Source organism: Scyliorhinus canicula, chromosome 23, assembly GCF_902713615.1.
Source record: "Scyliorhinus canicula chromosome 23, sScyCan1.1, whole genome shotgun sequence".
Taxonomy (NCBI): domain Eukaryota; kingdom Metazoa; phylum Chordata; class Chondrichthyes; order Carcharhiniformes; family Scyliorhinidae; genus Scyliorhinus; species Scyliorhinus canicula.
Genome location: NC_052168.1, coordinates 12,830,031 through 12,850,656, shown reverse-complemented (window position 1 = coordinate 12,850,656; position 20,626 = coordinate 12,830,031). Strand labels below are relative to the sequence as shown.

Sequence of the window (20,626 nt, the reverse complement as noted above, 5' to 3'; positions counted from 1 at the left end):
GTATCGGCGGGGAAGAAGCTGTTTTTGAATCTGTTCGTGCGTGTCCTCAGACTTTGGTATCTCCTGTCCGTTGGAACGTGTACCCCGTCTGACCATGGCCTTCAGCAAAAACAATGTTTGGTTCATGTTCTAGCTTCTAATCTGCAGTTGCCCATACTAGCAAACGTACATGGTCATGCTTCACCAGCTTACCAGACCCCTCGCTTTACCGAACAATGTTTCTCCAAGCTAAATCCACAAAGCTGCCTGAAGTTTCCTAAACAAGACCTTTGTACCTGGACAATGGACAACACAAGGTATACAATGGACAAGTTGCCAGCATAATTTTAGAGGCACCCTATGTTGGTATTTCCTCTTTCCAATTTGGGTGTCTCCATTTTGAGAGGAGAATCGGAGCAAAATCATTTGCTCCTACAGCCTAAATTTCTTGTTGCAAAAACCCTGGGACTCCAGGGTTGACAAGTCTGCAGTGCAGTGTCCCTCTGTGCTGTTGCTGGTGATGTTTGGATGGTGGGGGATGGGACTGGGCTGGGAAATGCTATCTAGCAGATTGGCGGAACTTCCTGCTCTTCCAATGACAGCGTCTGATCTTCTACGTCAGCCTGAACCAGCGAATGTGACCTCTGCTTTACATTTTCAGGGCTTAGACTTTAAGCTGGGGCCATGAAAGGCTGAGTGTTGACTGTCCTTTTTTGAGCTGCTTATTCCTTCTCTTCTGAAGCAGCCTTTTCGGGCTTATTGTAAAGCAGCTCTGCTAAAGCTGCTGCAATACAGTAGTACAGTTAACCAGGCATGTTGGAACTTGTCTTGCATTCAACAGCAGTAGTAAAGAAGAGAGGGCCTTAGAAACTATAGTCTCTAATTTCTATCTGTAATTAGTCAGGATTTTAAGCATTATTAACGGAGGGGATAAGTCTTTTGTTTATTTGTTACTCAGCAACACTGATGTTACAGAGCACTTATCTTTTTTGGGGGGTACTGCTGGGTTTTTGTTTTATATCACAGCACAATGTACCATTTCTGGAGTGTGAAGGTAAGGCATTAGTGATAAGGGTCCTTGCCCTTTACAAAAAAAATGCTCAAGTGCGTATGAATGGCCGAGTTGTGGGGGGAAAGCCTTTCTGCTTTCGTCCACCTTCCCCTCTCTCGTTGCCTTTTTAGCTCTTTCTCCCACCACACCCCCAAGATTAAGAACATTAAACCTGCAGCCTTTCATTCTGGTAATGCCTCTTTGTTGTATGTTTTTTTTAAACAAAGCACCGTAACTGCTTCGCACTGATTTTGAAAAGGGGTGACGCGTGAGCTACACTACGCACCGTTGTGCATCATTTCACTGTTTCATCAAATTGGCTTCTCTGACATCGCGTTGAGCTGCAGTTGTCACTTTAACAGTTGGCGAAACGTAGTGATCATCATTCCACTTGTGTTAGGAGGGGCAAGTGATCAAATTCTGACGCGTGTCCCCTCAAACCACTTCTCACTGCGACACCGTCATGCCTGATCGAGAGATTTCCTTCAACATAACAATTCATTCCAGCGATGGACGAAGACTTGTTTTTGAAGGAACAATTTAGCATTTTTTCTGAATTTAGAGTACTGAATTCATTTTTTCCAATGAAGGGGCAATTTAGCGTGGCCAATCCACCTACCCTGCACATCTCTGGGTTGTGCGGGCGAAACCCACGCAGACACGGGGAGAATATGCAAACTCCACACGGAGAGTGACCCAGAACCGGGATCGAACCTGGGACCTCAGCGCCGTGAGGCAGCAGTGCTAACAACTGTGCCCCCCGTGCTGCCTAACAATTTAGTATTTCTGTTGTAAATCTGTACAAGTAATTTGCCTATCATCTTCATCAGTTGAGTTAAGTTTTCTTTTTGCTGGGAAGTTAGGTATTCTTGTGGGCCATGTACTGAAAATGTTGCGTGTTTTACCTGGTTGCATTTTAATTTGGACCACCGAAGCTGATGGTCATTTCCTTCATCCTGCATCTTTGGTCAGGATATAACATCTGCCGCTGCCTCCAGTTATGCTGGAATTTGCGATTTCCTATTCTTGAAAAATTGTATTTATCCTTCTCTTCCCCACCTCGCACGCATTCAAAAGCCACTGTTGGAAGTAATTGTCGTCTCCACTTGCATGGGAGTGCTGCTGTTCATCCTCTTTCCCCTATGCCCAATATGGATATCTTCATTTTGCATGCAAGATTAAAGCAGGTCTTCCAGTCCACTTTGGGTCTTTTATTTTTTTGTCCTGCAAGATGACCCAATGAGTATCTTTCTGGTGTCTCAATGTTGCATCGCGTTCTTCCGCGGCAAATCACTGGAAATCTCTCTGTAGGTTGCATTTATCCCACTGGTGAAAGACATGTACATGCGGGAGCTTTGCTGATTGAGCAAACTTATTATGCAGGACACTTTACAGGCAGCACAGGAGAGTAATTGGTGAGGGGTGACGAGGATTGATGCAAGGCTTCGTCCGTTTCTTTTTTGTTTTTGACTTGTTTGCCTGGTAGGGAGGATAACATAAGACTTGTATTACATGCTTTACACAAGTCAATGAGAACTTTTGGTCATTGCAAAATCAGTTTTCACTTATCCAGAAGGCATTCACCCATTGTCGGGCTTTGCCTAATGCAGCATAAAGACCTCTGGATTGACCTCCGTCATTGTTTGGTTGAGCAGAGTTGTCCAGCCTTGCATTGAAAGATGCTTTGTGTGTTGCCGGGCCAGAGGGAAGAGAAATCGGCCAGTGGTTGCTGCTCCATTGACTCCTGCTAGAATTGTGCAGGTGGGCAGCACGGTGGCACAGTGGTTAGCATTGCTGCCTACGGCGCTGAGGACCCGGGTTCGAATTCCGGCTCTGGGTCACTGTCCGTGAGGAGTTTGCACATTCTCCCCGTGTCTGTGTGGGTTTTACCCCCCACAACCCAAAAGATGTGCAGGGTAGGTAGATTGGCCACGCTAAATTGCCCCTTAATTGGAAAAAATAATTGGGTACTCTAAATTTAAAAAAAAAAGAATTGTGCAGATCTGCACTTGTTAAGTGAGGATAGGTGAGACTCCTGTAGCCTGCTAATGACCTCCCCGGGCCTCTACAGCATCCATCTGAAGTGCTGAAGGCTGCTCTGGTAACCAACATCGTAACTGGGGGTAACTAATAAGGGAGGCAGCGGTAATGTGACTAGACCAGTAATCCAGAGACCCAGGCGGTCTCTGGGGACCCAGGTTCAAATCCACCAGGGAAGATGGTGAACTTTGAATTCAATAAAAAACTGGAATTAATAGTCTAATGTTGACCATGAAACCGTTATCAATTTGTCGTAAAAACCCTCTGTTGATCTCTTGAGATCGACCATGATCGTAACCTCAAAGTTAGAAACTTTGGCAGGTGCTCCCTTTGTGTCCCATGTGCTACAACGTGCTGTACATATGTACAAAGAATGACCGAGTGGGCAGATAGGTAGCTGATGAAGAAGTGCAAGGTGATACATTTTGGTAGGAAGCACGTTGATGGATAATATAAAATAAGGGGTACGGTTCTGAAGGGAATGCAGGAGCAGAGGGACCTGGGTGTTTGTGTCCATGAATCATTGAAGATGATAGGACAGTTGGAGAGAGCAGTTAATAAAGCAAATAATATCCTGGGCTTTAAAATAATAAAAATAAGAGGGGCATAGAGAACAAGAGGAAGGAGGTTTATGCTGAGCTTATACAAGATGCTAGTTATTCCTCAGTTGGAATATTGTGTACAGTTCTGGGTGCCCCACCATGGGAAGAATGAACCATTGGGGAGTGCAGTAGAGGTGTGCTGAGGATCGATTGGAGAGGTTGGGATTGTTCTCCTGGGAGAGAAGGCCGAGAGGAGATTTGATACACTCAATTTTGGGCATCACGGTAGCACAGTGGTTAGCACTGTAGCTTCACAGCGCCAGGGTCCCAGGTTCGATTCCCCGCTGGGTCACTGTCTGTGCGGATTCTGCCATGTTCTCCCCGTGTCTGCGTGGGTTTCCTCCGGGTGCTCCGGTTTCCTCCCACAGTCCAAAGACGTGCAGGTTGGGTGGATTGGACGTGCTAAATTGCCCTTGGTGTCCCAAAAAAAAAGGTTAGGAGGGGTTATTGGGTTACAGGGGTAGGGTGGAAGTGTGGGCTTTAAGTGGGTCGGTGCAGACTCGATGGGCCGAATGGCGTCCTTCTGCACTATGTTCTAATTGCGAGGGGGCTGGGCAGAGTAGATTGAGGAGAAACCGTTCCTGCTCGTAAAAGGATCGAGAACGAGGCGGGGGGGGGCGACACAGATTTAAAGTGATTTACGAAAGAAGCAATCGTGATGAGAATTTCTCGCAGCCAGAGGTTCAGGTCTGGAGTGTACTAGCGAGCGTGTGGTGGAGGCAGGTTCAATCGAGGCATTCAAGAGGTGATTATCTGCAGGAGTACTGGAACAAGGCAGGAGAATGGCACTAAATCGTAATGTTGTTTGGAGGGCTAGTGCTCACACAATGGGTTGAATGGCCACCTGTGCCATAGCGATTCTACAGGGGTGATGTTTAATGGGAGCATTACGAAACAATTTGACGATAGTGACCATTATTGGGCCAATTAACGAAAAGCTTGGTTAAAACTGGTTTTGAGGGGCATGTTATATATAGCAAGAGAAAGAGGTGGCGAAGCTTGTCATCGAACTTGTTTAAATTTCTAGCCTCCTGACGTCTAAATATTGGAATATTGTAAAAATGTGACGTGTCGTTGCCAGTAGCCACCAGTCACAGGAACACGCTCTCTGCTTTAGTCCTTCCAGAACTACTGATTATTAAATTGTATTTTGAGTGTCAGTGAGTCACGCAGCTAGTCTGGATTGCTATTTCTGTTGTCACGGAGACAGAGATTTTGACGAGCAACGTGACAATTTATTACAATGCACCTATTTTTGGAGCCTTTTACTGAGGCTGTGCTGGGCCCAAAAACCGGGGTGGCAAATTGGCCCCCATTTCCAAACTTTGTAGAAATAAAATTGAGTGCCCCATTCTTTTTGTTTTCCAATTTAGCATGGCCAATCTACCTAACCTGCGCACCTTTTTTTGGGCTGTGGGAAGTGCGACCCACGCAGACACGGGGCGAATGTGCAAACCTCACACGGACAGTGACCCGGGGCCGGGATTGAACGCGGTGCCGTGAGGCAGCAGTGCTAACCACTGTGTCGCCCATTCCTGTTTTCAAGCTTAAAAATCGCACCTATGCCCACAGGGAGCTAAGCTGTGTCCTTTCAAGAGCGAAGAGCCAAATTTATAATTAATTTCTGGGGAGCGGGGTGGGAAATATGGCTACAAAGAATTAAATTCCTATTTCCTAAGGTTTAAGTACTACAATGATTCCAGTGATAACCGAAGAATTTCCTATTTGGACCTTGGAGGCATTTACTTCATTGTCGATACAAACCTCACTGTTAGCACACCTCGGTTGGTAGCATTTTCCCAAACTGCCCCCATCGACCTAAGCCAGGTCAGTTTGGGTCCAGGTTCTGGTTTGTGACCTGGATTTTTGGAGCCTTTTACCAAGGCTGTGCTGGGCCCTAAAACCGGGGTGGCAAATTGGCCCCCATTTCCAAACTAACCTGCGCACCTTTTTTTGGGCTGTGGGAAGTGCGACCCACGCAGACACGGGACGATCCGTGATTTGTGATCTTTTATCTAGGCTGACGCAGGGCTCCCTTGTTATTAGGCCATGCTACAGTTGCTGCCTTTTCAGTTAAGCTAAGCCCCGATCTGCTTGATTGGATTGACCCAAGGGATAACGTGTTGCAATTCGGGTAAGAGCTGGATGGAAGTTGGCCTGATCACTTTGTGTACCTGCCAACAGCAGAACATTAAACTGGCCATTTCTGATTTTTTTTTTCCTCCTCCTGTGTGGACTGGCATGTGCTTACATAACAATGGCTGCACTTTGAAAGTCATTTATTGTCTGTGGAACACTCTGCCTGAAGGATGGACGTAGAATTTACAGTGCAGAAGGAGGCCATTCGGCCCATTGAGTCTGCACCGACCCTTGGAAAGAACACCCCACACCTTCACTCTATTCCAATAACCCCACCTAACCTTTCTTTGGACAGTATGGGCAATTTAGTGTGGCCAATCCACCTAACCTGCATGTCTTTGGACTGTGGGAGGAAACCCACGCAGACACTGGGTGAACGGTGCATACTCCGCACACAGACAGTGACCCAGGGCGGGAATCGAACCTGGGACCCTGGAGTTATCATAGATCATAGAATTTACAATGCAGAAGGAGGCCATTCAGCCCATCAAGTCTGCACCGGCTCTTGGAACGAGCACCCTACCTAAGCCCACACCTCCACCCTATCCCGTAACCCAGCAACCCCACATAACCTAAGGGCAATTGATCATGGCCAATCCACCTAGCCTGCACATCTTTGGACTGTGGGAGGAAACTGAAGTGCCCGGAGGAAACTCGCGCAGACACGGGGAGAATGTGCAGACTCGGCACAGACAGTGAACCAAGCCGGGAATTGAACCTGGGACCCTGGAACTGTGAAGCAACTGTGCTAACCACTGTGCTTCAATGCTGCGTGTGCTGTATTAATCGAAGATCACTTGATGGTAATGGTTTTTCCTTGAAAGGACCAAAATCAAACTTGTAACAGTGTCTGGTCTAAATTCAAAGCCTAAAGTCTGTACCTTTACTTCACCCGTGACCGATCTACAGCAACCTTGCTGCGTTCTCCAATGTTTGCCATGGGTGTAATCCAAATTCTGTGCATTAACATGCACAAGCCTTCGAGCTTTGAAAACTGTTTGTTTTTCGTTGGAAACTAGTACAAAGTTGACCTAGTCAGTCTTGCTTGCCGAGACTTGCCATAACTACATCTTGTTTTTGGTGATGAGACACACATCCTCTACCTAATTGCAGTCTTAGAGTAAATTGGCAAACCTGTTCCCATAAGGACACCGCAGCAACCAGGTACAACCTGTAAAACAGGAGTTGCTTGCCAGGCAGTTTACTGTGGTTTGTGTGTTGCAGATGAGGATGGGATCAGCCCCGAACACGGTTCCCTCCATAGTGGGAGGCGATGGCACAGTGCTAGCTTTGATAGAGTAGTATGGGCAGCACGGGAACACGTGGTTAGCACTGTTGCTTCACAGCACCAGGGTCCCCGGTTCGATTCCCGGCTTGGGTCACCATCTGTGCGGAGTCTGCACGTTCTCCCCGGGTCTGCATGGGTTTCCTCCGCTTTCCTCCCACAAGTCCCGGAAGATGTGCTTGTTAGGTGGATTGGACATTGTGAATTCTCCATTCGTGTACCTGTACAGGCGCCGCAGTGTGGTGACTAGGGGACTTTTCACAGTAATTTCATTGCTGTGTGAACGCAAGCCTACTGGCAAAACTTTTTTTTCTCTTTTTTTGCCTACTTGCAACACTAATAAGATTATTATTATTAATCAGGGCAGCACGGTGACGCAATGGTTAGCACTGCAGCCTCATGGCGCTGAGGTCCCAGGTTCGATCCGGGCTCTGGGTCACTGTCCGTGTGGAGTTTGCACATTCTCCCCGTGTTTGCGTGGGTTTCGCCCCCACAACCCAAAGATGTGCAGATTAGGTGAATTGGCCACGCTAAATTGCCCCTTAATTGGAAAAAATGAATTGGGTACTGTTTTAAAAAATAAAAAATTTTCAATTATTATTATTAATCCAGAGGCCCAAGCAAACGTTCTGGGGGAGACTTCCAAACCCCCCACGGCAGCCGATGAAACTTAAATTAATTTGATAAATCTAGAACTGATAGTCAGTCTCAATAATGTTGACCATTAAACTAACATCGATTTTGTTGCTTAAAAACCAATCTCGGTCACTAATGCCCTTGTAGGGAAGGAAATCGGCTGTCTTTACCTGGCCCGCATGCAACTCCAGAACCAGGGCAAAATGGTTGACTTCTACCTGTCTTCTGAAACAGCCGAGCGAGCCACTCCACTAGAGGGCAATTGGGACGGGCAACTAATGTTGCCAGTGATGCCCACATCTCAGGAAAGAATAAAAATTAAGACCTCTGTTCCGTTACCATTCCATGTCCGAGCGCCTGAGTACAAGGGAGTAGTTGGAAACTATGGGCAACACGTCTCCCAGTGGCTATTTTCACAGGGCCATTGATTTTAAACTTTGTTTTAGTAGATGGGTTTTTATGGACTGAAATGCAAAATGGAATCTTTGGAGGTTTTTGCTGGATGTTTTTGCTGGATGTTGACGTGGCATGTTTGGTCAATAGGATTGCTACAAAAGGAGGGGGCGTTTGTATCTCTAATCAGTGCTGAAGTTGCCTATCCGATGGGTTTTGTTTTAGACTTTATATTCATTTGTTCCATTGAGGCGACATGAAAGCTGCTGCTTTTCATCAAATCACAGTGAGCCGAAGTAGGCCATTCATCCCATCGAGTTTGCACCTATCCCCTGAAAGAGCACCCCTGTCTAGGCCCTCGCCCGAATCCCGTCACCGCACCTAAACTTTTAGACACCCAAGGGGCAACTTAGCATGGCCAATCCACCTAACCTGCACATCTTTGGACTGTGGGAGAAAACCGGAGCATCTGGAAGAAACCCGCTCAGACACTGGGAGAACGTACAAGCCCCACACGCAGTCATCCAAGGTCGGAATTGAACCCGGGTCCCTGATGCTGTGAAGCAGCAGTGCTAACCATTGTGCCAGTGTGCCGTTTTGTGTTTTTTTTTCTTCACATATCTCTTGAACTGCACCCGAGGACCCTTCAAGATTTGTTTTTATTGAAATGATATTCCAGTGTTCACTCGAGCTACGGGATTACTGGCAAAGATTTGATGGGCCGAGTGGCCTCCTTGCTGTGCCCTGACGTTCACCACATCCGCTTTGACAAAGAGTCATCGGACTCGAAACGTTGGCTCTTTTCAGTCCCTACAGATGCTGCCAGACCTGCTGAGATTTTCCAGCATTTTCTCTTTCGTTTCCGATTCCAGCATCTGCGGTAATTTTGCTTTTATCCAGTGTTCACCACGTCAGTTGGGCAGAAAGTAGGTAAATTAGCCTTGTAGCTGTGCTCAATCCTGATAAACCACGTGCGTCCACTTTGTTTTTCTGGTCGCTGTGTGGGAATGAGGTGATTATCATTTTCTCCGGGGTTGGAGTCGAAGACTGAGTTGAACTTCCCGTCCCTGACCCAGCTAATACAGAACAAAGCATGGGGGTTGAACTTGGGTTTCAGGTTTGTATTGTCGAGTACCACACCAGGAATATTGAATCCAAGCATTGTTGGTGTCAGCAAGTCTTTTTAAAAAAAAAAAATTAAATTATTTTTAAAAACCTGTCACATTAGTGAGTTACAGCTCACTTTGCTGTCTCGTTTTCTCTGGGTGTTAAAAAGACAGGGATGTGGATTCTTCTCTGTACAGTTCCACTGATAAAACCAGTCTTGTCTTTTTTTTCCCCCAGGTGCAAACATCGCCACTGGGGAGGAAGTTGCAATAAAGCTGGAATGCGTCAAAACGAAACACCCCCAACTTCACATCGAGAGCAAGTTCTACAAGATGATGCAAGGAGGAGGTGAGTTTGGGTCATTTTGGCTCGAGGTGCTGGGGTGAACAGGTGAATTCCATGGGGTACAAGTCCTTTTCATCCCTCCACTGTTGCGGCTCTGCTTCCAACTGTGATTTGTGGACCCCTCAAATCTGTATCTCTTTCTCTCTTAGCTATTGCAAACATTTCACTTTTCTGTTAGTCCTTGTCGATACTTACTACCTTTAATAGTTGTGTGATCTGCGGTTCTCTTTCACTTCATAAGGCATTAATCTGACTTTACTCCACCTGAGACAAATATAATATTGCTTAGACCAATGGCCCCTTCCCAGAAGTAATGTGTACTCTGCTCGACCGCCATTTTCTCCCTCTCTCACTTTTTCTTTTTTCTCTTTCTCCCTCTCACTCTCTATCTCTCTCTCTTTATCTCTCCTTTTTCCCTCCCTCCTTTCCCTCCCTCCGTGCTCTCTCTCCCTCCGTGCTCTCTCTCCCTCCGTGCTCTCTCTCCCTTCGTGCTCTCTCTCCCTTCGTGCTCTCTCTCTCCCTTCGTGCTCTCTCTCTCTCCCTTCGTGCTCTCTCTCTCTCCCTTCGTGCTCTCTCTCTCTCCCTTCGTGCTCTCTCTCTCTCCCTTCGTGCTCTCTCTCTCTCCCTTCGTGCTCTCTCTCTCTCCCTTCGTGCTCTCTCTCTCTCCCTTCGTGCTCTCTCTCTCTCCCTTCGTGCTCTCTCTCTCTCCCTTCGTGCTCTCTCTCTCTCTCCCTTCGTGCTTTCTCTCTCTCCCTTCGTGCTCTCTCTCTCTCCCTTCGTGCTCTCTCTCTCTCCCTTCGTGCTCTCTCTCTCTCCCTTCGTGCTCTCTCTCTCCCTTCGTGCTCTCTCTCTCTCCCTTCGTGCTCTCTCTCTCTCCCTTCGTGCTCTCTCTCTCCCTTCGTGCTCTCTCTCTCCCTTCGTGCTCTCTCTCTCCCTTCGTGCTCTCTCTCCCTTCGTGCTCTCTCTCGCCCTTCGTGCTCTCTCTCGCCCTTCGTGCTCTCTCTCGCCCCTTCGTGCTCTCTCTCGCCTTCGTGCTCTCTCTCGCCCTTCGTGCTCTCTCTCTCCCCTCCGTGCTCTCTCTCTCCCTCCCCTCCGCGATGCTCTCTCTCTCCCTTCGTGCTCTCTCCCTTCGTGCTCTCTCTCGCCCTTCGTGCTCTCTCTCTCCCTTCGTGCTCTCTCTCGCTCTTCGTGCTCTCTCTCGCCCTTCGTGCTCTCTCTCTCCCCTTCGTGCTCTCTCTCGCCCTTCGTGCTCTCTCTCGCCCTTCGTGCTCTCTCTCGCCCTTCGTGCTCTCTCTCGCCCTTCGTGCTCTCTCTCGCCCTTCGTGCTCTCTCTCTCGCCCTTCGTGCTCTCTCTCTCGCCCTTCGTGCTCTCTCTCGCCCTTCGTGCTCTCTCTCTCGCCCTTCGTGCTCTCTCTCGCCCTTCGTGCTCTCTCTCGCCCTTCGTGCTCTCTCTCTCTCGCCCTTCTTGCTCTCTCTCTCGCCCTTCGTGCTCTCTCTCGCCCTTCGTGCTCTCTCTCGCCCTTCGTGCTCTCTCTCGCCCTTCGTGCTCTCTCTCTCGCCCTTCGTGCTCTCTCTCTCGCCCTTCGTGCTCTCTCTCTCGCCCTTCGTGCTCTCTCTCTCGCCCTTCGTGCTCTCTCCTCTCCTTCCGCCCTTCGGCTCTCCTCTCTCGCCCTTCGTGCTCTCTCTCTCGCCCTCGTGCTCTCTCTCTCCCTTCGTGCTCTCTCTCTCTCTCCCTTCGTGCTCTCTCTCGCTCGCCCTTCGTGCTCTCTCTCTCTCCCTTCGTGCTCTCTCTCTCCCCTTCGTGCTCTCTCTCTCTCTCCCTTCGTGCTCTCTCTCTCTCTCCCTTCGTGCTCTCTCTCTCTCTCCCTTCGTGCTCTCTCTCTCTCTCCCTTCGTGCTCTCTCTCTCTCTCCCTTCGTGCTCTCTCTCTCTCCCTTCGTGCTCTCTCTCTCTCCCTTCGTGCTCTCTCTCTCTCTCCCTTCGTGCTCTCTCTCTCTCTCCCTTCGTGCTCTCTCTCTCTCTCCCTTCGTGCTCTCTCTCTCTCTCCCTTCGTGCTCTCTCTCTCTCTCCCTTCGTGCTCTCTCTCTCTCTCCCTTCGTGCTCTCTCTCTCTCCCTTCGTGCTCTCTCTCTCTCTCCCTTCGTGCTCTCTCTCTCTCTCTCCCTTCGTGCTCTCTCTCTCTCTCTCCCTTCGTGCTCTCTCTCTCTCTCTCCCTTCGTGCTCTCTCTCGCTCTCCCTTCGTGCTCTCTCTCTCTCTCTCCCTTCGTGCTCTCTCTCTCTCTCTCCCTTCGTGCTCTCTCTCTCTCTCTCCCTTCGTGCTCTCTCTCTCTCTCCCTTCGTGCTCTCTCTCTCTCTCTCCCTTCGTGCTCTCTCTCTCTCTCTCCCTTCGTGCTCTCTCTCTCTCTCTCCCTTCGTGCTCTCTCTCTCTCTCTCCCTTCGTGCTCTCTCTCTGTCGCTCACTCTGTCACGCTCTCTGCCCCCCCCCCCCCCGCGCGCTCTGGCCCCCCCCCCCCCGCGCGCGCGCTCTGGCCCCCCCCCCCCCCCCCCCCCCCCCCCCCGGTCGCGCGCTCTGGCCCCCCCCCCCTCTCGCGCTCTCTGCCCCAGCTTTATTAAAGTTGTCAATGTACAAAGACGGAGGCGGGTTTTAGATGCTGCTGTGACTGTGCTGCAGCATCTGATGTAGATGGTGGTCCAACCCCAAGGAACGCTTGTGGTCTTGAGTTTGAAATAATTGTGTTTGCCCCATCACTGGTGTTTCTGGGAAAGCTCTGGCTCTGAAAAGAAACTGGATGAAAGGAATGACTGGGTGGACTTTTTTTTTTCTAAATGTTTTTATTCTCTTTTTTCACATTTTCCTCAAATTTACACCCCACCCACAAACAGTAAACGGTAACAAATACAAAATCAATCCCCTTAACAACAACGATCCCATCCTCCCACCACCCCAAACAACGGCCCACTTGTCAATATATGCATCCAATAAAACAAACCCTCCCACGGTGGAAACAAAAAGCAAAGGAGGAAAAGAAAAAAGGAGCCCGGGACCGCTCATAGTCACCATAGAGTCCACCCCCACACACACGCACTCGACGCCGTCCAACCTCTGGATACCCAAGTGTTGTTAAACCCCCCCCCCCCCCAACTCCTCCCGTCCACTGCCTCTTGTAAAACTCCTTCCCCCAACCTCGGTTCCTTCCCCTCCAACTTCGGTTCCTTCCCCTCCAACTTTCTACCCCGGCTAGACCACTCGGACCCTGTTCTGCCAGGCTCTGATGGCCGCAGCCCCTCCTCCCGTTCACTGGCCGGCTTAGACCGGCCAGCGTGGAGGCCCCCACCCGGGTCCCTTTTCCCCCTTGCCCGACTCTAGGAAAGCCCAGAAATCCCCTTTTAGCACACAAACCCCGCATATCCACCTACGCCCCCAAAGAGCCCTCACTTTGAGTGAAGGTCCCATCACTTCCCTTCTCCAAATATATACAACGCCGGCTCCTTTAGCCCATACACCCCCACGCAGTGAAACAAACAAACAAAAGAAAAGAAAATACAGTCATGAGGTTACGTCGGCACATGGCCATTTGTCAATTTCTCAGTTCTGCCACAGTCCTTCTGCCTTCGCAAACTCCTCTGCTGACTCCGCCGTTCCAAAATAAAAGTCCTTGAGCTTGTAAGTCACGGTCAGCTTCGCTAGATATACAATGCCGCACTGCACCTTGCTAATGTACAATGCCCTCTTCACCCGGTTGAAAGCAGCCCGCCTCCTCGCCAGCTCCACCGTAAAGTCCTGGTATACACGTATACCAGCTCCAGCCCACTGCACCACCCGCTTCTGCTTGGCCCAGCACAGGACCTTCTCCTTCACACTGTACCTACGGAAGCACAGAGTCACTACCCTTGGCGGCTCACTCGCCTTTGGTACAGGCCTCCACGACCGATGAGCCCGATCCAGTTCATATCGGGAGGGATCCTCCCCCTCCCCCAATAGTTTCGCCAGCATCGCAGCAAAATACTCAGTCGGCCTCGGGCCTTCAACTCCTTCGGGCAGCCTCACAATCCTCAAATTCTGTTGCCTGGACCTGTTTTCCAGGTCTTCCATTTTTCCTTGCAGATCCTTGTTAATCTCCATCACCTTCCGCATCTCCTTCCCCATCGACGTAAGTTGGTCACCATGGTGCAATAATGTCTCCTCCACTTCCTACAGCACCTCCCCTTGCTCTGCACCTCCGCCACTGCGCTCACCTCCGCCGTCGTCACCGGGGAAATCGCCTCCTCCACCAGCCCACTCAAAATCTCCCTCATCTCCTTCCTCATTGTCTCCATGTATTTTGTAAGCTGCCTTTCGAATTCCGCAGCCATTACCGTAGTTATTTCTTCAGCCGTAAGCAATGCGGCCTCCCCTGGTGCTCCAGCCTCCATTTTCCTTGGTGGCCCCGCGGTGACATTTAGAACATAGAACAGTACAGCACAGAACAGGCCTTTCAGCCCTCAATGTTGTGCCGAGCAATGATCACCCTACTTAAACCCACGTAACCCGTAACCCAACAATCCCCCCATTAACCTTACACTACGGGCAATTTAGCATGGCCAATCCACCTAACCCGCACATCTTTGGACTGTGGGAGGAAACCGGAGCACCCGGAGGAAACCCACGCACACACGGGGAGGACGTGCAGACTCCACACAGACAGTGACCCAGCCGGGAATCGAACCTGGGACCCTGGAGCTGTGAAGCATTGATGCTAACCACCATGCTACCGTGAGGCCATTTCTACTCCCTGATGAACTTTCAGCTGTTTTCACAGCCGTTTTCTTTCTGGACCTCGACATATCCCTTCCCTGTGCTTTCTCCTGGCCTTCACCGCCTTTGCTGCCCCTAGGACCGGGCGTCAATCCCCGACAATGCCGTTCCCGAGCGGGAGCCCTCCAACGCCCGGCTGCCTTCCGCCCGCCCGCCGTCACCGGAAGTCAGCCGTCACTGATTCTTCAATGGCCTTGGTGAGATCTTTTCACAGTTGTTCCCTCTGCTGCTAGAATTCAGGTTTCACAAAGGCCCTCAAGTCAGCTTGAGGCCTTTAAGCTCGCCCTTCCCCCACCTGCCTGCTGGAAGAGGCTTTTGTCTCTGCTGCAGCTTCAGCCAAATCTTTCACTGTTTCTGCGGTTCTGGTAACCAAGAAACATACCATTCCTGGGGGGGAAAGTACTCCTCCAACATTCACCTACGCCTTTTCATCAAAATTCCACCCCGTATTGTTTAAAAAAGAGCTCTTTTCTGTAACCTTGGGCAGGAGCTGCCTTGTGTGTGACCACTTACTCCATGGTGCACACCGGAAGCCATGACTGGGTGGCCTTGTGCAGCCACGACCTATCCGGCAGTGTGGCAGATTCTGGCCCTTGCTCTGTAGAATGGAGGTGACCGTTGGCCTAAATCAGTGCACCCTGACAATTTAGGGGGATAAAGGCGAACCAGTGGATGTGCTGTACTTAGATTTCCAGAAAGCAACATCAACGGTTATTGTGGAAAATAAAAGCTCTTGGTGTGAGGGGTAATATATTGGCATAGAGGAAAATTGGCTACAAACAGGGCGCAGAGAGTGGATCTTTTTCAGGTTGACGAGATGTAATGAGTGGTAAGCCACAGGTCTTGGTGCTGGGATCTCCGCTGTTTACATTTTCTAGACATGACTTGGGAGTGCAGGGATTGAAGGGATGGTTGACAAATTTGCTGGTGACATGAAGACGGATAGGAAAGTAAGCTGTGAAGAGGAAATGAAATGAAAATGAAAATCGCTTATTGTCAAGAGTAGGCTTCAATGAAGTTACTGTGAAAAGCCCCTAGTCGCCACATTCCGGTGCCTGTTTGGGGAGGCTGGTATGGGAATTGAACCGTGCTGCTGGCCTGCCTGGGTCTGCTTTAAAAGCCAGCGATTTAGCCCAGTGTGCTAAACCAGACCCAACATCAAGGACATAAGGAGGCCACAAAAAGATAGTTTAAGTGGCAAAGATCTGGCAAATGGAATATAATGTCGGAAAATGTGAAATTGTCCATTATCTAAAATGGCGAGAGATTGCGGAACTGAGGTGGAGAGGGATCTGGGTGTCCTAGTGCATGATCACAAACAGCTAGTATACAGGTGTAGCAAGTATATAGCAGGTATAGCAAATAATTAGGAAAGCAATAGGGTATTATCATTTGTTGGGGAAATGCTTAGGAAATCAGAAGCACAAAGGGACTTGGGAGTCCTTGTTCACGATTCTCTTAAGGTTAACGTGCAGGTTCAGTCGGCAGCTAGGAAGGCAAATGCAATGTTAGCATTCATGTCAAGTGGGCTAGAATACAGGACCAGGGATGTACTTCTGAGGCTGTATAAGGCTCTGGTCAGACCCCATTTGGAGTATTGCAGTTTTGGGCCCCATATCTAAGGAAGGATGTGCCAGCCTTGGAAAGGGTCCAGAGGACGTTCACAAGAATGATCCCTGGAATGAAGAGCTTGTCGTAAGAGGAACGGTTGAGGACTCTGGGTCTGTACTCATTGGAGTTTAGAAGGATATGAGGGGATCTTATTGAAACTTACCGGATACTGTGAGGCCTGGATAGAGTGGAGGTGGAGAGGATGTTTCCACTTGTAGGAAAAACTAGAACCAGAGGACACAATCTCAGACTAAAGGGACGATCCTTTAAAACCGAGATGAGGAGGAATTACTTCAGCCAGAGGGTGGTTAATCTGTGGAACGCTTTGCCGCGGAGGCCAATTCACTGAGCGTCTTTAAGACAGAGATAGATAGGTTCTGGATGAATAAGGGGATCAGGGGTTATGGCGAGAAGGCAGGAGAATGGGGATGAGAAAAATATCAGCCATGATTGAATGGCGGAGCAGACTCTATGTTCCGAGTGGCCTAATTCTGCTCCTATGTCTTGTGGTCTTGATGTGACGGGAAATTAATACAAAAGTAGGGAGGTTATATTTCAGTTGTATAGGGTGCTAGACAGACACATTTTGTTGGGAGTCCTGTGTACAGTATTTGTCACCTTTATTTAAAAGAAAAAAAGGATGCAAGTACAGATTGGAGAAAGTTTGCCAGATTAATGGCAGGAATGGACGGATTGCCTTTTAAGGAAAGATTGGACAGGCTAGGCACGGATCTGCTGGTGTTTGGAGTGACTTGATCGAAACTGTGGCCGTGTCAGGGTGGATGTGGAGAAGATACTTCCTCTTGTGGGAGAATCTGGAACCAGGAGCCGCGCGGTTTAAACACAAGGGGTCCCCGTTGAAAAACTGAAAAAAAAATTCCTGAGGTTTGCGTCTCCCTCGAACTCTTGCTGAAAAGGTGGTGAAAGCAGATTTCTGTCTCGAAAGCACCTTTGTGGGGTTTTTTTACAATTGACAATGGTTTCATGGCCATCGTTAGACCTTTAATCCCAGGCGTTTTATTTGAGTTTTAAATCCCACTACCTGCCGTGGTGGGGATTTGCACACTGGTCCTTGGAGCTGTACCGTGGGCCTCTGGATTACTAGTCAAGCGGCAGTACCACTGCAACGACATTTTAAAATGGGTGCGCCAGGGTCACTGAAATGCGTTTTTATTTCTTCCGTGAAACTGGGTCTAACCACATCAGAATGAGTTCCACAAACTCCTTCTATCAGTCCTCTTCGCAGAGGACGGGGAATTTGTTAGAATTGCACTGCAAACCTTTCTGAAGAAATATGTTGAGATTGCAGAATTTGATGGAAGGTGAAAACCTGAAGTATTTAGTCTTCCAGATTTTGTTGACCTGACCAGGAACAGAGAATGTAGATAGATGCATGCTGGAGTTTGGAAGGATAGGAGGTGACTTGATTGAATCACAGAAGATCCTGAGGGGTCTTGGTTGGGGTGGATATGGAGAGGCTGTTACCTCAAGTGAGAGATCTAGAACTTGAAGCCAAGGTTTAGAAAGGCTGCCCATTTAGAACAGATGTGGGGGGGGGGGGGATTTCTCGAGTGGTTAATGAGATTTTAGAATTCTCTTGCCCAAAAGTAGTGATGGCAATGGATGCGGAGACTACTTTTGACCGGGTGGAGTGGGCATATTTGTTCGAGGTGCTGGGTGGATTCGGGTTAGGCCAGGTTTCATGGATTGGGTTTGGCTTAGTGTCCAGATGAATAGGACAAGTTTGGGGTACTTCGGGCTGAATGTGGGAACGAGGCAGGGGTGCCTGCTCTCCCTATTGCTTTTTGCTCTGGTGATAAAGCTGTTGGCAATGGCACTAGGCATCGAGGGGTTGAGTGGGGTGGGGTGGAGCACAGGGTCTCACACAGCGGACGATCTTCTGCTGTACACCTCTGACCCGTGCAGACGGTTAAAATGACAGTGCTGTCCAGGTTCTTGTTTCATGTTCCAGAACCTTCACATCTTTTGGGGAGGGGTAGGGTACTGGCGTTGCTGTGTTGGATAAATTATTACTGGACGGCGAATATTGCAATGGTTAGAACATGGGCAGTGGAGGAGGGGTCGGCGTGGGAGTGGGGAGAGGCTACGTCATGTAGGGGGGTGGGTTTCAGGTCACTGTTGTTGGCGTCTCTTCCGTTTTCGCTGCTCTGGCATTTCGTGAGCTCGGTGATGATCTCAGCATTGCAAGTTTGGAACCAGTGCAGGTAACACTTTGGGTGGGCGGGCATGACACGATGGGTGCCAATATGTGACAGTCATAGGTTTGCGCCGGCGATTTGGATGCCAGGTTCCGGGGGTGGCGACAGGTGGGGATAGAGTACTTCAGGGACTGGCGGAAATGTACGAGTTGCCCTGAGAGGATCAATGTTCGTTCGGAGGTGGCAGCCGACTTCGGGCAGAACAAAACTGTCAGCAGATACAATAAGGGGGGGCGGTTAGAGAATGAGGGGGGTAGGGGGGAGTTAGTTAAGGCAGGATCAGTGAGAGGAGATGGAGGGACTGGGGAATTGTGTGTATGAGCCATGTTGGCTGGGTATGGTTGTTGGTTGAGGGGGGTGTTATGTACTGAATTATGTTTACATTTGCAAGTGTATCTTTTGTTATAAAATCATAAATGCCTTAATTAATAAAAATGAGAATGGGATGCAAGATTGGGATTGACAGTGCGGTAGAACTTGACTAACGGGCAAGCGAGTGTGTGTGTGTGTGTGGCAATGAGAGTGTGTGTGTGCAATTATTGGGATGACTAGAAACTAATCTCCACAATTTAAAAAACATTTATCACTGGGCAATAAAAGTGGAGAGCTTTCCTCCAAAGTGCTGTCTCGACACCTGAAGGTTTCCAGATTCAAATAGTTGAGCATGTCATTTCCTGTTCAAAGCCTCGCATGCCCGGGCACATGGCCTCTTGTGATATATGCGTGTGTTTTGTTTTTTAAGATGTTGCTGAAATCCTGCTGCAGCAGACCAGCTGGCACCATTACATCATTCTGAACTGGAGAGCCTGTATGCATGAATGTGTGCAGCAATGAATTCTGATTTCAACCGGGTTGCTAGTGTGGATTTTCCACGTACATTCATAACGCCTTCATCTCCCTTTGCTCTTGTAATCCAAGTCCATTGCCTGGCTTTAGAACTGGATCATAGGTGCACGCTGCACTGTTAGGAAGTTGGTCGTGGCTGAAGTAGCAGGCAAGTCTTGTTTGCAGCAGCAAAGGCAATTGTGCAGCTCCAACGAACGCAGATGTATTTTTCTTCCTGTCATTTTTAACTTGCCGCTCACTTTGCAAAATGTAACGTGTGCCCCTTGGTAACCTGGCTTTTGATTCTGCCTCCTGCAGTTGGGATTCCCTCGATCAAATGGTGTGGCGCAGAGGGGGACTACAACGTGATGGTGATGGAGCTGCTGGGTCCCAGTCTCGAAGACCTTTTCAACTTCTGTTCCCGCAAGTTCAGTCTGAAGACTGTGCTCCTCCTTGCAGACCAGATGGTACGGATTTTCCGTGTTTTAATGTGTGGCTAAATTTGAGCAACGCGTCTGGAAAATGGGGAGGAGTAGCATGGGCTGTAACTGGCACCATCCCGATGTCTGTATCCTAATTCTGCCCCGTTTGCTTGTCACTCTTGTCCTCATTGACCCGCACCCTCCTGCTCCTGGTCTTACTGTGCCTCTTCAACAATTCTCATCCTGCATTTAATCCCTATATGTAAGACCATAAGACATAAGAGCAGAACTAGGCCGCTCGGCCCATTGAGTCTGCCCTTAATCCCTATATGTAAGACCATAAGACATAAGAGCAGAACTAGGCCGCTCGGCCCATTGAGTCTGCCCCGCCATTCGATCATTGCTAATATTTTTCTCTGTCCTTGACTTCCCTCGTCAGCCATGGATGCCTTGTCTTCCCCTCGCCCATATCTGCAGCCTTCTGAGATGTGTGTTCCTCCTGATTTCTATCCACCCATTTTTGGCAGCCATACCTCCTTCCATCTGCTGAGGCCCTAAGCTGTAGAATATCCTCTTCTCTCCTTCTCCCCCCTTTTTTTTTTTGTCTCTTCACTCCCCCTGTTTATTCTTTCAATTTCTCTTGCCGCCCATTTGCTGCCTCAGGCTCTGCCTCCCACCTCCTGCCTATTGCTGAAGTTTCTAGTTTCATGTTGCTCACGCATTCCCAACTGCAAAGTTGATACGTTATTTTATTCGTTCTTGGGAAGTGGACCTGCATTTGCTGCCCATCCCTAAACTCCCTCATTGAGTCATTGCTGCAGGTCTGGAGTCATGTGTAGGCCAGACCAGGTAAGGACGGCAGATTTCCTTCCCGGGAGGCGGGGGAAGTAGAAGGAAAGATGGCGGTTAACGTCTGAAAAAAGGAAACGTAAATTGACCCAGATTTCTCCCGAGTTGCTGGTGTCAATCTTGAGCTTTGTCACCTAAATTTTATTTTAATTTCCCCCCCTCCCCAGTCTTGGCTACAGATGTATATGTGGTGCACGTGTGTCACTACGTGCGCACCAGAAGGAGTGTGCAGCACGGTAGCATGCTGGTTAGCACAATTGCTTCACAGCTCCAGGGTCCCAGGTTCCATTCCCGGCTTGGGTCACTGTCTGTGCCGTGTCTGCACATCCT

At 49.2% G+C, this 20,626-nt stretch overlaps 1 protein-coding gene across 2 annotated transcripts in view; it reads left to right on the top strand.

The window, feature by feature from the left end:
- The window catches only part of LOC119956272 (casein kinase I), an 80,027-nt gene that overhangs the window by 41,560 nt on the left and 17,841 nt on the right, over positions 1–20,626 (top strand). For both annotated transcript variants that reach the window (XM_038783341.1, XM_038783340.1), the window contains exons 3-4: positions 9,470–9,580; positions 19,344–19,492. In XM_038783341.1, the coding sequence (XP_038639269.1) occupies positions 9,470–9,580; positions 19,344–19,492 (260 nt within the window). The remainder of the gene's footprint in view (positions 1–9,469; positions 9,581–19,343; positions 19,493–20,626) is intronic.